The following is a 14,080-nucleotide window of genomic DNA, read 5'->3' as shown; positions in this document are numbered from 1 at the left end:
ACGCCTCATGAATTGGTGTGTCATCCTTGTGCAGTTCCGTTTTCATAGATGGTGAAACTGAAGCTCAGAGAGCAGGGGCCACTTTTCCAAGCCCTCCCAGTGGGAACCAGGAGTCTAATTTGGATCTGCCCGTCCTGCCCCTGTCCTCTGCTTGAAGGATTTTTTTCAGGATGACCTGAGCCTTTTGTCCCGTGATATAGTGTGAATATTTGTCACTTCCAAATCTCCAGATGAAAGTTGATCTCCAGTGTTGCAGGTGGAGCCTAATGGGGGGTGTCTGGGTCATGGGGATGGTTCCATCATGAATGTCTTGGTGCCATCCTCATCCTCACAGTAATGAATGAGATCTCACTCTGTTAGTTCACATGAGATCTGGTTGTTAAGGAGTCTGGGACCTCCTGCCCCCCACTCCCACTGGCTTGCTGCCTCTCTCACCATGTGACACGCATGCTCCCCTTTCTCTTCCATCATGAATGAAAGCTTCCTGAAGCCTCACCAGAAGCAGATGCTGGCACCATGCTTCTTGTACAGTCTGCAGAACAGTGAGCCATATCAACCTTTTATCTTATAAACCACCCAGTCTCAGGTGATTTATAAGCAATGCAAAATGGACAAATACACCCAGTGCCTTAGTTGGGGAGGTTTCAAGGCCAGGGTTCTCAGGTGGCCCAGCTGGGAATCCAGTCCAGCCCATGAAGACCCCAGTGAGGCCCATCACGCCTTTAATCTAAGTGATGGGCCTAGATTAAGGCCCCCAGATTATGTTTGTCCCTTGGGCTTCTGACCAGCTCAGCAGAAACCATTCCTCTTCCCTGATGCCAGATGCCTGACCTGGCTCCCACGTCGTTTTTGTTCCCAGCACTGGTTAGGGGCAGAAGTCCCATATTCATTTACATGGTCCCTTGTTGCCCTCTCACAACATTCCAGGCTGCCTGAGGACAGGATTGCTCCTGGGTCTGTTTTATTCACCATTTTTCCAGTGCCTGGCACAGAGAGGCACTAAGAATGACAAACGACTGACTGAGGCTGTCTGTTGGCTCCGGACCCCTCTCCTTGCTCCTGTAAGGAGGGACAGCTACGCTGAAGGTGTTGGAATTTGTAACACAGCAGACTAGAACAGGAGGCGTGGGCCCCAGACTAGGCAGCCCTTAGAGGTGGGGCAGGTTCTTGGAGACAGTGGCACGATCTCTGATGCTGGGAGGCTGGCAAAGTGTTTACCCAGAGAGCATAGGGCAGGCCCAGGTGATTGTCCAGAAGCCAGGGACTTAAGAAAGTGGCAAAGGGTGTTTTGTTAGGTTGACAGACAATAGAAGCAGGGTGTGCCCAGTGGCCCGATAAGTTGGCATCGTTCCACCTGGTGTGGCTCCTGTGGCTGGTCCTACTTGCCCTGTGTGTCGGGGCTGCCAGCCATAGGCCAGCACTGGAAGTCATGGGGGCCCAAACTTTCCCTGAGTCTGCCCCTTCCTCCTCTACCATGAGCCCTTGACTTCACACTGCCCCCACTCGCCTCCATCCTCTTCTCTTTCTGCAGATTAGCTGTGTCAGTCCATTGATGTCATGTTTCCGTCAGAGTTCAGTCTGCTTTTTTCAGCTCAGCCCATCCATATACTCTTGGCTCTGGCCAGCTCCAGGGACCCTTTCTCGTTTAGCATTGACAACATAAGCAGCTTCCAGCCTGAGCAAAATTAGATGATGCTTGGGTCCACAGGGGAGGGGACAGTGTTTGAGAATTGGGCACTAGTGGGACAGGCTCCTGCACAGACCCTAAATGGAGGAGAGTTAGGCCAAAGGTGTTGGAATTTGTAACACAGAGGCTATACGAGGATGAGCAGGCCCCAAACTAGGCAGCCTGTAGGGGTGGGGCAAGTGCATGGAGATGGTGACCGGATCTCTCAACACAACTCAGGCAACTCATTCAAAAGGACCCAGACTGAAACCTTTGCCAGTGGCGAGAACAGGCCAGAGCCAAAAGCAGGGCCCAGATCCAGACTGATGATGCTGAATGAGGCGGGCCAGCAGCTCCCTCTCAGAACACCTCTGAAGTTCTCTAGAAATGCAGAGTTCCAGGCCTACCTATAGAGCTTCTCATTCAGAGGGAATTAGATGGCGCCCCAGGCTCTGAAGACTTTGCATCAAGAAACCCCCTAAGCACTGACCTCAAATGCCTCCCAATCAAGGACACAAGGGGCCCCATAGCCACAGATGGGCATGCAGGAGATTTGGGAAAGGGAGTATCAAATAGCCCCAGAATGGAGGAGAACCTTCCAGAAGGCCCTCATGGTGGAGAAGGAAAAGGAGAAGAAAAGGAAACGTGATTCAGATGTTCTGTGACCTTTAACTTAGACTTGGAGGCAGGTGTTACTTTTCTCCAGTAACTTGACTTAAAAAAAAATCATTTCTTTCCCCAAAAAGAAAGGGAGAGTTAAAATAACTATCTCCATTCTCCTTCTCACCACCTCCCTACCCGTGGTATATTCGTGTGCCAGCAAATGCTAAGTAATGCCCTTCTCATGTATCCCATCATCAGTTGATGGGTTGGGGGTACATTTCTGGGGGAGTGTTTGCTAGACCATCCAGTCATGGGTCCTATAGAAATGGGTTCTGAGCTCCAGGATAGAGTGTAATCAGGGAGCTGCTGAGCCTGTAATCGTTTCAGTCCGATGTTTTGGCCTTGTAAAAGCTCCCAGAGGAAAACAGAGGGCCTGTAATGCATCCTGCTTCTTGGGTTCTAGAAAATTAACCTGCTGGGATTACACACCCTTTGGGCAGGCTGTAAACCTGAGATGTGGCCACTCACAAGATTTCTGCTTCCTCACCCTCTCCAGGTAGTAGATGTCCTCTATGTCCCCAAACTCCTGTGATGGCAGCAAAGGAGCTGCTCCTGAAATCCTCCAAGCAATTTCTGTGGACAGCAAGCGTATCAGATAGTCTCAGAAGGGCTTGCCTCTCTCAGGGTGTGACTGCAGTCATTGGGATAGGAATGGCCTTGGATGAAGGCCACTTTCTTCTTGAATGAAGAAGGCTTCATGGAAAATAAACCCAGAACTGTGTGGAAAGAGGCCTGACCTCCTCCCCAACCCCAGCTTGGTTCGCCCTCTGGAGCTGGCTCTTTAGCTCAGGGACAGAATTGTGTTTGGTTAGTGGCAAAAGCCATGTTTTAAGGTAGTGAAAAAGGTGAGTCAGAAGTTTGGATAATTACATTCATCAAGTGGATTTTCTTTGCAACATGCAAGTTGTCTGTATTGGGACTGAATCACAGACACCATGTTAAGAAAATGAGTCAATGAGCTGTCGGATTCCATTTAAAAAATCCAGACGGAATATGCTGATGATTAAGGCCTGTGGTGCCCCCGCCTCATTTATTGGGCCTCCTCAGTCTCCTCCAATCTGTAGCAGTTCATCAGGCTTTACTTATATTTCCTATGTTGAGATTTTTGAAGAGAGTATTGATTGCTTTGTAGAATGCCCCTCGATTCGGGGTTTGTCAGGTGTTTTTCCATGATTAGATTGAAGTTCTTGTGAAGGACTCCACAGAGATGCTGGGCCTTGTCAATGCATCAAATCAGGTGGTGCATGATGGGTAGGTGCTAATGGCGAGGTTAACTCTGGTCATTGATTAATTTGATATCTGCCAGAATTCTCCACTGTAAAGTTACTATTTTTCTCTTTGTAATTACCAAATATTTTGGTCGAGATCCTTTGAGACTGCAAATATCCCTTTTGGCTTAAACTTCTACACCCTTAATTTTAGCATCCATCAGTGGATCTTGCTTGTGGCAATTATTACTTTGGTTTTACAATACGCACACACACACACACACCCATCTAGACATATTATATTCAAACTGCAGAAAACAAAAGACAAAATCTTGAAGGCAGCCAGAGAAAAAAGGAATATTACATTCACAGGAACAAGAAAGGAATTACAGCAGACTTCTCATATGAAACCATACAAGTCAGAAGACAATGGTGTGACATCGTTAAAGTGCTTATTTTTACAAAATACCTGTCAATACAAAATTCTATATCCATCAAAAACACCTTTCAAAAATAGAGAAGAAACAAAGGCCTTCTCAGACAAACAAAAACTGAGGGAACTCACTGCCAGAAAACGTACTCTATGAGAAATGTTGAAGAAAGTTCTTTAACGTTTTAAAACAATAGAGGAGGAAAAATCTCCTCCACACAGAAGAATTCCAATTAATAAATGCAGAAGAAATCAGGGAAATAGAAAATTACCAGTAGAACACCACAGTAAATAATTTCAAAGCTTATTCTAGAACCACTGTCAATCTGAATCCCAGTCAACTCATACATAAAATAATTATTTATCCCTCTTATTCTGGAAAAGATCAAGGGCAGTTTGAAGATAAGTGCCCTGCCTACTTCTAGGCTAGAAATCTACAATGTGGTTATGAAGGTCAAAATATTAGAATTATGAACAGGTAAGACTTAAAAACCGTAAAAATGCTAGTAAGATACAGGATATTACTACAGCCTTTCCAAAACATTTTACTATGTCAAATGGTTCAATAGCCTCAGCTGATATTGAAATAAAAAGACCCAGTGGAAGAGAAAGAAATACTTTGCAGTTTGTGGTTTGGTATAACTGTATCACCAGGAGTGGCACCATTTAATAATCAAGAGCCATCCTTGAAACCATGTGGCTAGTGTTAGATACCAGGTGCAAGAACAAAACAAAGTCTTTCACTGATGGATGCAGCATCCCCCCGTCGCCCCGGCATGTGGCCCATCAGTGCCCACAGTCTGTGCCTTTCCTGGGGGTTCACAAAGCCTCCCCTGAGGCTCATCTCATTTGACCCTCTCCACAGCTTTGCGAGGTAGCCAGTGTTGTTACCATTTCCACATGGGGCACAATGAGGTTGACACACTTGCCCAACCTCTCCCACATTGGAACTATCAGGACTGGTGTTCAAACCGAGTATGTTGACGCCAAGAACTGTTCTTCACTATGTGGTTGGCCAGACCTCAGAAACTGTGCTTTCTCTGGGGTATTTTGTGATTTGAATGTTGTTGCCCCAAATGTGGGATGTGTACCAATGATTTGGGTAGAACATGAGATGATTTTAGGGGCCCTCAAGTGTGGAATTAATTAATCACACAGTGAGAAATTTATTGCCTTTGCAAGACTCTTCCAGTCCTTTTGGTTACATCACAGAGAAAGTCTCTGCTTGATGCTAGCATGTCTTTAACACCTCCTTTTACTAAACAACTTGCTTATACTACCTGGGAGGCTGAGGTGGGAGGACTGCTGGAGCCCAGGAGGCGAAGGTTACAGTGAGCCAAGATTGCTCCACTGTATTCCAGCCTGGGCAATAGAGCGAGACCCTGTCCCCCCCCACAAAAAAAAAAAAAAAAGTTTATGCCCATTTTGGATCTTATTTAAAGAAAGTCATGTGTTTTGATATAACATCTCTCTGCAAAAATTGCTTAGTACAACTGACCCTCTAGGAAGATGAGCCTTGGGTATGCTGATGTTCCTTGGCCTCCAGCACACCATCAGGGCCTCCAGAAACCTGTGTTGGAGATGCAACCACTTGCTTTACTCCAACCCATGTACTAGAAATATGGAGATCAAGGAATCCCATAGGTGCTCCTCTTTCCATCCCCACAGCACCTGGTACGGTACAGAGCCCGTGAGAAGCTCTGTTTGGGGTCACAGGTTCCTAACAAGCATTTTGCAGTAGCTCCAGGATGCTTTCCCTTTAAGAGTGATATAGAGAATACTTTAAGATCTCTGACTTTGGAGCCGTGCAGCACTAAATTCAAAGCCCAGTGTTGCTGCTTGTCGAACTTCTATCAGGCACTTCTGGTACCGTAAAGAAAATATCTGGGTTTGCGAGCTGGAAGGAAAGGCAACTGAGCCTGAAGAGGGACCTGTTGAGGAACAGGGCAAGGTTGTGTGGAGTAGGGGACAACAGCCTGGACTTCACCATCAGGAGCCCTAGGTTCCTTCCCCAGCTGTACACTATCCACCCCTAAGGCCTCAGACAAGGGACAACCCCTGTGCCTGTTTCTTGGTGTCAAAAACAAGGAGGCTGGATGAGATGGTTTCTAAGGGGTCCTCCACCAGCTCTAATGTTCTCTGCTCAACATTTCAGTTTCACGAGGCATAGGTTTTCAGCTTTGTCTTCTTTATGGTGGCCATCTTTCCTCATCATTTCTTGAGAAGAGTCTCGCTCTGTTGCCCAGACTGGACTGCAGTGGCGTGATCTTGGCTCACTGCAGCCTCCACCTTCCAGGTTCAAGTGATTCTCTTGCCTCAGCCTCCTGAGTAGCTGGGATTACAGGCACATGCCACCATACCTGGCTAATTTCTGTATTTTTAGTAGAGACGGGGGTTTCACCATGTTGGCCAGGCTGGTCTCAAACTCCTGACCTCAGGTGATCTGCCTGCCTTGGCCTCCCGAAGTGCTGGGATTAAAGGTGTGAGCCACTGTGCCCGGCCTTTCCTCATCAATTCTGAAAGGGCTGTGTTTGCACCACTCTTACCTTAGAAAAACAACAGCCATCATTTTTGAACACTGCTGTCATTCCCCCAAATGCATTCTCCTGTGTATATGAAGGTCAACAGCCTTTGTTCCTAGTGTGGATGATTAATCTAGTAGGGAGGTTATAAAACTAGACTCGTTACAGTCTCAGAAGGCACAAAGGAAATGCATCAAACCAAAAAAAGCCGGATTTCATTATCTGGCCTAGAATGTTTCTCCAGTCAAGACACCAAAATGACGCTCATATCCGTGAAGGTCAATTTCCCATTTCCTTTTTCTCTGAGTCCAATAAACGCCTGTTTAATTAGGTGCTTGTCTTCCACTGGCCACAATGAGCACTCATGGAATCTTAGTTAATAAAATGAGGATTTATTAAATTTTCCGTTTTAATAAATAGTCATCATCTTTGCACTGGGTCCCCAAGCCCTGGTAAAAATGAAATGGTCTGTGTGACCATTCAAAGGGAAAATGTTAAGCTATGTTCTTTAGTTACAAAAGTGAGTCTCTCCCCGTCCCACACCCCTACACCACCATCTTGCTGCAGTTTAAAGGCCTGAAGCTGAATTTAATTTTCTTATTACATTGAGGTCTCACAGATGCCACAGCCAGGCATTAAGGCCTTAAAAATAAAAAGGAAGGGACAACAAAAAACAGAAACAGGTATAAAGAGTACAACAGACATTTTCCCTATGCAGACACCACTGGCAGGTATGCTTTGAAGGAAGCCTGGCAAAAAGAAAGCCCAGACACATCCCCAAACATTCTCCCCACTTTTAAAAATTCATCCATTCAGAGTTCTAGGGAAAGATGAGTCTTCGCAATTTTTGTTCCCAAATAAGGAACAGAGAGAGCTTCAGGAAATCAAGGCTTAAGGAAAACCTATCTCCTCAGGCAGCTAAAGCTCTGAAACAAGATTAAAGAAACAAGGCAATGTCTAATGCTGCTTTTGTGATTTGTTTTGAAAAGACTGAATTTAGACTTAAAGAATAAGGATCAGGAGAGAAGCATCGAGGCTTCAGGCCCCCTATCCCTGGAAGGTGGCTGTTGGTTGGAGCCGAGATCAGATTTCTAAAGATGCTTGCGGAGGCTCCCGGGAACAGCTCCCAGAAGGAACAGAGCCAAGGCGCAGGGCTGAGCTCGTCCCCTGGGCGGCAATCATCCTCCATTCTACTCTGGCCTCTGCCCAGCATCCACTCCTGGCTTCTACCTGTCCCCACTGGTCTCTGCCAACCTGTTGTTCATGATTGCAAAGGCTCCCACCCCCCCTGAGAATTCATTGTCCCGGGCCAGTGTGCTGGTCTGGTGGGGGTAGCCGTTGGCCATCTCAGACAGTTGCTTCTGCAGGATGGCCAACGAGGCCTTGTTGGCTGCCAGCAAGTCCTTCATGGAGATCATCTCCCCTGAGAGCCGGCGCCCGTCCGTGTCACTCTCTGCCACCCCGTCTGTCTCTATGGAGATGTTGCAGCGGTTCCGGACGCTGCCTGGCATCACCACGTTCCTGCGTGATCGCAAGAGTCCTCTCTGGCATTGCGGGCAGCACCCGCTGTCCATTTTCCTCAGGATCCAGTTCAAGGACTGTTTGATGAGGATAGAGATGACATTGAACAAGGAGTAGATGCAGCAGACACCCATGAGGATGAAGACGAAGTTGGCAAAGCGATAGAGGCCTTGGCTCTCATAGTGGGCGTTCTGGCTGCTGACCAGGTCCCCAAAGCCAATGGTGCTGAAAGCCACGAAACAGAAGTAGAGTGAGTCAAAGTAGCTCCAGCCTTCAATGGGGGTGTACATGGCTGAGGCGCAGCAAGAGATGAGGATGGAGGCTGTGCATAGGATCAGCATGACGTAGTACACGGAGGGCTTCCAGCTGGCCAGGCTGTCCACCTCACACTGCCCCGCATCCTTCAGGCTCTCCTGGGGCAGGGCCCCTCGTCTCCGGAGCTGCCGCTGGTGGCACGACTTCATGATGTAGGCGATGATGGTGATCAGGCGCTCCAGGAAGAGGTTGAAGAACAAGATGGTGCTGGAACACCCAACAAGGCCGTAAAAGATCAGAAAGATTTTTCCTCCTACTGTCGCCGGAGTTGTCATCCCAAACCCTGCAGGAGAGAAAAATGAGAGAAGAGTAAGAGAAATCTTTGCTGTGAATGGGGTCTGGGTCTTGGCTTTGATGGCTGGCAAAGGACCTAAAGAGAGAGTTTCATAAAATCACTCAGCCTTAGTCTTTCTAGGAATGAGCGGGAGAATTCTCACCTGCTTTTGAAGACACTAAGCGTTGTTCAGAGCTAGGCTGCTGAAAGCCTGTGTGGTGCTATTGTGCAAATCAGGAGAATAGCACCTCATCCTCATGGTGGACACAGCCAGCAAAAAATGGCTTGGTGACAAGAATGTGGGCTGGATTTCAGCCTCCTTTCCCTTCTCTGCTAGATATCCTTGTACAGTCCACAACCTGAACAACCATACTCAACAGATCATGTTTAGAGAGAGAAGCAAAGGCTCATACAAAGAAGAGGCTTATACAGACTCATCAGAATTCATTTATTCTGCAAACACTTATTGACCTGGGGATAGAACTGTGGAAAAGACAGTTCTGGTCCCTGCCCTCATGGAGCCCTAGTCCAGTAAGATGATGATGATATTGTGTGGTAAGTGTGGTGCTAGAGGGAGTACAGGATTCTATGGTAACTCCTAAGAGGGGAACCCATCTAAGAAGTGGGGCTTAGAAAAGATGAAGCAGGGAGACCCGAAAGCTAAAGAGGAGTTAGGCAGGCAAGAAGGGTGTATGTGTGTGGTGGTGGTGGGATGGAGAAGTCGGGATGTTCCAGGCAGAGAAACAGCAGCCTCCCAAAGCACTGGGATTACGGGCATTTCTAGCATACATAGAAATGAGAAATTTGCTCAAGATCTACCCATCTTTTAAACAAAATTCTTCAAACACACACTTCAAGCTTTTGGAATAATAACAGAAGTATTGGATGCTATACGTTGATAAACTATAAAACGTCCATTTTGCCTTTGCCTCTAACTGTTCACATTTCCACCCTCCTGACTTTTCTACCTGTGCACACAGGCATACCGCTAAGAATGCATATTGTAGAACAATGGATGTTACTAAGAAAAACAGAAATAGAAAAGAGAGCAGTGATACACTCAGGATTTCTCATGAAAGGGCAATGAGGGTCAGCCCACTCTCATCAGAGGGATGAGGGTTCTTTCCAAGCAAATGATTCAGTAAACATGAGAAGGCTGATGGGTGGAGGGGTTGGCATCAGAGTCACTCTGACTACAAACACCATTAAAAAATAAAAAGAATACTGAGCATGCCTCCCTGAGTCAGTTTCTTATTAAAATCAAACCATCAAACCTCTCTCTCTCTCTCTCTCTTTTTTTTTTAAAGAGATGGGATCTTGTTCTCTGTCCCACAGGCTGGAGTGCCGTGGTGCAATCACACCTCACTGCAGCCTAAAACTACCAGGTTCAGGTGATCCTCCTGCCTCAGCCTCCCAAGTAGCTGGGACTGCAGCTGTGCACACCATGCCTGGCTAATTTTTAAATTTTTGTAGAGATGAGGGTCTTGTCTTGTTGCCTGGGCTGGCCTCGAACTCCTGGTCTTAAGTGATCCACCCACCTCAGCCTCCCAAAGCACTGGGATTACGGGCATAAGCCACCATACCCAGCCCAGTTTTTCCTTATTTTCAAGTTCAAATTTCTAACTTGGGTCCCATCGTTTGGATCACAAGAGCTCTCTCATGATCCTCCCTCCTGATAATACCCCACTTGTTACCAAGCTGATATAGTTCCTTGTTGCTACAGCTTGGTCAACGGCTGCCTCCCAGTGCACCCTGGAAGTGTTCAGACCAGACCTTGAAATGTGTGGGCTTTTGGGGTTATGACCTGCTGGTCTGCTCAAGTCAAGCCAAGGGTCCACCTTTCCCAAACATCCAGGTGTGCATACTCTATTACCATTCAGAACTAAATACAATTTTCCTTTCTCAGCGCACAAGGAGCTGCATTTGGGTAAGAAATTAACAGCATGTAGTCAGGAAACTAGAGGAAGATACCAAGTATAGCTTTTGAGCTAGATGGGATGGAATGGAATTGCCAGGATGATTTGGGAAGGGAGGGTCGAGGGACAGGGAATAGTTCCATTGAGAATTACTTAGGGCCCTTCATGCTAGACAGAAAATCAGACCATCATCTCTTCTCTGGGAACTCTTCAAAATCAAAGTCCCTCAGCAATTCTTGGCAGTGGAGGCTCAATGTAGACCCCAGAGCTGCAAGACCAGAGAGTATTGCTGCTGTAATTACTAAACACAGGGAACTGAATGCAGCAAACAGGCAGAAAAAGGGGGAAACATTTGTCTGGGGCCATTTATTCTAGAAGCCGGATGAAGTCAATGAAAATAGGAAAGGTTCAGAAACATGAAGAGAGATGTGTGGGCTGGGGGAGGGTCCTTTCAGACAATTAGAAAAGAACATTCTCAGGTAGTCCTTACCTGTTTTAGAGGTGATTTAGTCATTCTACTCTCAGAAAGCTGAGCAACAGGAGTTGCTAGGGATTTGCTCCCAGCCAAAGTGATAGCAATAATTTACTGAGCACCTGTTAAGTTCAAGGCCCTCACTACATGTCTGGGCCACTGCCGTGGTCTGAGTGTTTATGTGCCCCCCAAATTCATATGTTGAGATCCATCACCCATAAGGTGATGGTATTAGGAGGTGGTGTCTTTGGGGGAGGTGAGTGTGGTGCTCTCATGAATGGGATTAGTGCTCTTATAAAAGAGGTGATTCATCCATTCCTTCCTCCATGGGAGGACACAAGAAGGTGCTATGTATGAGGAAGCAGGGCTCTCGCAAGATACTCAATCTGCTGATGCCTTGATCTTGGACTTCCCAGTCTCCAGAATCATGAAAAATAAACCTCTATTGTGGATAAACCTCCCAGTCTTCAGTATTTTGTTATAGCAGCCCATGTGGACTAAGATGGCCAAAGAAGATGACACAGACATAGTCCTTGACCCCAGCATCCAAGGCTGAGACAAACTATCTACAAAACAAGCCACAGTGGGCTGGGCATGGTGGCTCATGCCTGTAATCCCAGCAGTTTGGGAGGCCAAGGTGGGCGGATCATGAGGTCAGGAGATCAAGACTATCCTGGCCAACCTGGTGAAACCCTGTCTCCACTAAAAATACAAAAATTAGCTGGGCGTGGTGGCATGTGCCTGTAGTCCCAGCTACTTGGGAGGCTGTGGCAGGAGAATCACTTGAACCCAGGAGGTGGAGGTTGTAGTGAGCCGAGATTGCGCCACCGCACTCCAGCCTGGTGACAGAGTGAGACCCTGTCTGAAAAAAAAAGAAAAAATCAAGCCACAGTGAGTCAAAGGCCAACACAGAAGCACCATGGAGTTATCTGGGTTTAGGGGCCCAAATGCAGCCTCACTTTGGGATGAGTGACATAGGCACAGTGAAGTGCTGATGCCAGCAGATACACTTGATGAGCTGATTTTTCCAGTGAATGAGGTTTCTAGTGACATGTTCCAGAGATTTAACATTTCTAGATTCTATCTTATTTTTTTGGTTTTAACATACTCAATTTTGTTAAAGGAGGGATAATCATGACTTTTGGTTATCTACTGTTTGATGGATGACTGCCATCTCTCCTATCAGCAAAAATAACAGAAAATAGTACAAATGATGGTATTTATGGAAGCAAAGGGAGACAGCTTCCTCATGTCTGCAGCTGGAGGTGTGAGAGGTGGTTTTACTACTCTCAGTGCTGAAAAGTGTGGAAGTAAGCTAATAATGCAGGCTTTTCCATAGAAACCCTCCCCTTTTTTGAGCCCCATAATGCTGAGAGTTGAAGATGGCTCAGATGGTGAATAATAACCCTCAGGGTCCTTTTTTGGTAGAGGAAAAGGGCTCAGGGATTATTATCAAAGGCCTTTCCTCTGCCAGCCTGTGTGCTTGTCAGCAACTCCTCACACCCACACTGGGGAGCTGGGTATTATTAGTCTACTAGTTACATTTGACAAATGAGAAAAAGACTACAGAAGCTGAGTGGTTTGCCTAAAGTCATAAAACCAGAATCAGAACCTAGATCATCTTGTCTCCCAGGCCTGTGCTTTTTTCCACCTGACTAGGCTGAGTGTAGCTCACTGTCATCACTGTCAAGGTACAAGCCATGAGCAGAATGGAGGGAAGGAAATTAGCCAAGTGTCCATAGTTCAATGCTTTATACAGACACCCAGACTGCAGTGGCTGCCAAACCTGGTACCAAAACCGGAGAAGAGGGGCAGGGTTTGGCTGGCATCACAAGCTAAAACCTTAAAATTTTCATGTACCAAAACATATAAAACATATTTCTGAATGTATATATGTCTCTTCCAACAAATGATATAATTACATCAGTTTAAAAGCCTGTTATGCCCCATGCATTTCAGTCTCCCCATATTTTGTAGGCATACAAATGAAACTGACAGTCACAGGTGGTACTTTTCAATACGTAATATATTCCCTGTGCTTCAAGCCTGAAGTTATCTGATTGGTGTTCAGCCCCTGAGTCTGGGAGCTGATGAGTGGATCGAGAACCAATGGCGAATGAGGTTGGCTTGGAGGCCAGTGAAACTCACAGTTGATTTGGTCTAGTTCCCTTAAATCATTTCAGACCTCTGTTAATGTGCTTGTAATTTCTGGGGCAGATTCTGGGACCAATCCCAGGCTCTCTGCTGTCCTTGGGGCTAGGAATAAAGCTACCAGGGACTGCCAAGGTCCCAGTCCCCCCCCACAGAACACTTCACTCAGCCCATGAAGAGCAGGCCCATAGTCTCCCAGCCTTTTATGTATATGCTGTCAACTACGTATTTTTTTTTCAAAATTCAATTAAGGTAAAAAAAAAAAAAGTAAAAGCTTTGTATTGTGATATTTTTCAAACAGGCACAAAGGCAGAGCAGAAAGTATAATAAACTCCTATTTTCCAAATTATCAACATTCTGTCAACCATGCTTCTCCCATCCCACCCCAACCCATCCCCTTTATTTGCTGGTGAATTGTAAACTTAATCCCAGATAACATACCATTTCTTTGATTAATAAAGACACATCTTTAACTGCCAAGGCCTTTATTTTTCAAACATAACCACTGTGCCATTACCATACCTAATGACATTAATACTAATTCCTTAATATCAAATAATACCCAGTCCATATTCAGGTTTCTCAAAATTACCTTTTTACGGATGATTTGTATGAATCAAGATCCAACAGGCTGCACCCACATTTAGCAGAGCTCTTCAGCCTCTTTCATTCATTAACAATCTCCCCTCTCATTTGGTATGCCCTTGATTTGTTGTGTCCTGTAGACTTTAATCAGGTTTTTTTTTTCTAGAAATACTTGAGGGTAGAAAAAAGCATTGTGTATTTCAAGAGTGTTCTTATGTGCAGAGGCAACTCTCAAATGCTACACGAGGACATAAAAATTGGTATAAACTGTCTGGAAAGCAATTTGGGAATATGTGTCAGACACTTTTTTTCTGTTTTTATTTATATATTTATTTTTATTTTTCATTTTTATGGGTA

General features: G+C 45.9%; 1 protein-coding gene across 1 annotated transcript in view; it reads right to left on the bottom strand.

The window, feature by feature from the left end:
* Positions 1-3,824: 3,824 nt before the first annotated feature.
* Positions 3,825-14,080, bottom strand: part of KCNK13 (potassium two pore domain channel subfamily K member 13) — a 128,519-nt gene continuing 118,263 nt past the window's right edge. Inside the window, exon 3 of the mRNA XM_003832757.5 lies at positions 3,825-8,608. Coding sequence (XP_003832805.1) covers positions 7,716-8,608 — 893 coding nt within the window. The 3' untranslated portion in view covers positions 3,825-7,715. The remainder of the gene's footprint in view (positions 8,609-14,080) is intronic.

The sequence above is a fragment of the Pan paniscus genome, chromosome 15 (assembly GCF_029289425.2).
Source record: "Pan paniscus chromosome 15, NHGRI_mPanPan1-v2.0_pri, whole genome shotgun sequence".
Lineage (NCBI taxonomy): Eukaryota > Metazoa > Chordata > Mammalia > Primates > Hominidae > Pan > Pan paniscus.
This window is presented reverse-complemented; position numbering and strand designations above follow the sequence as displayed.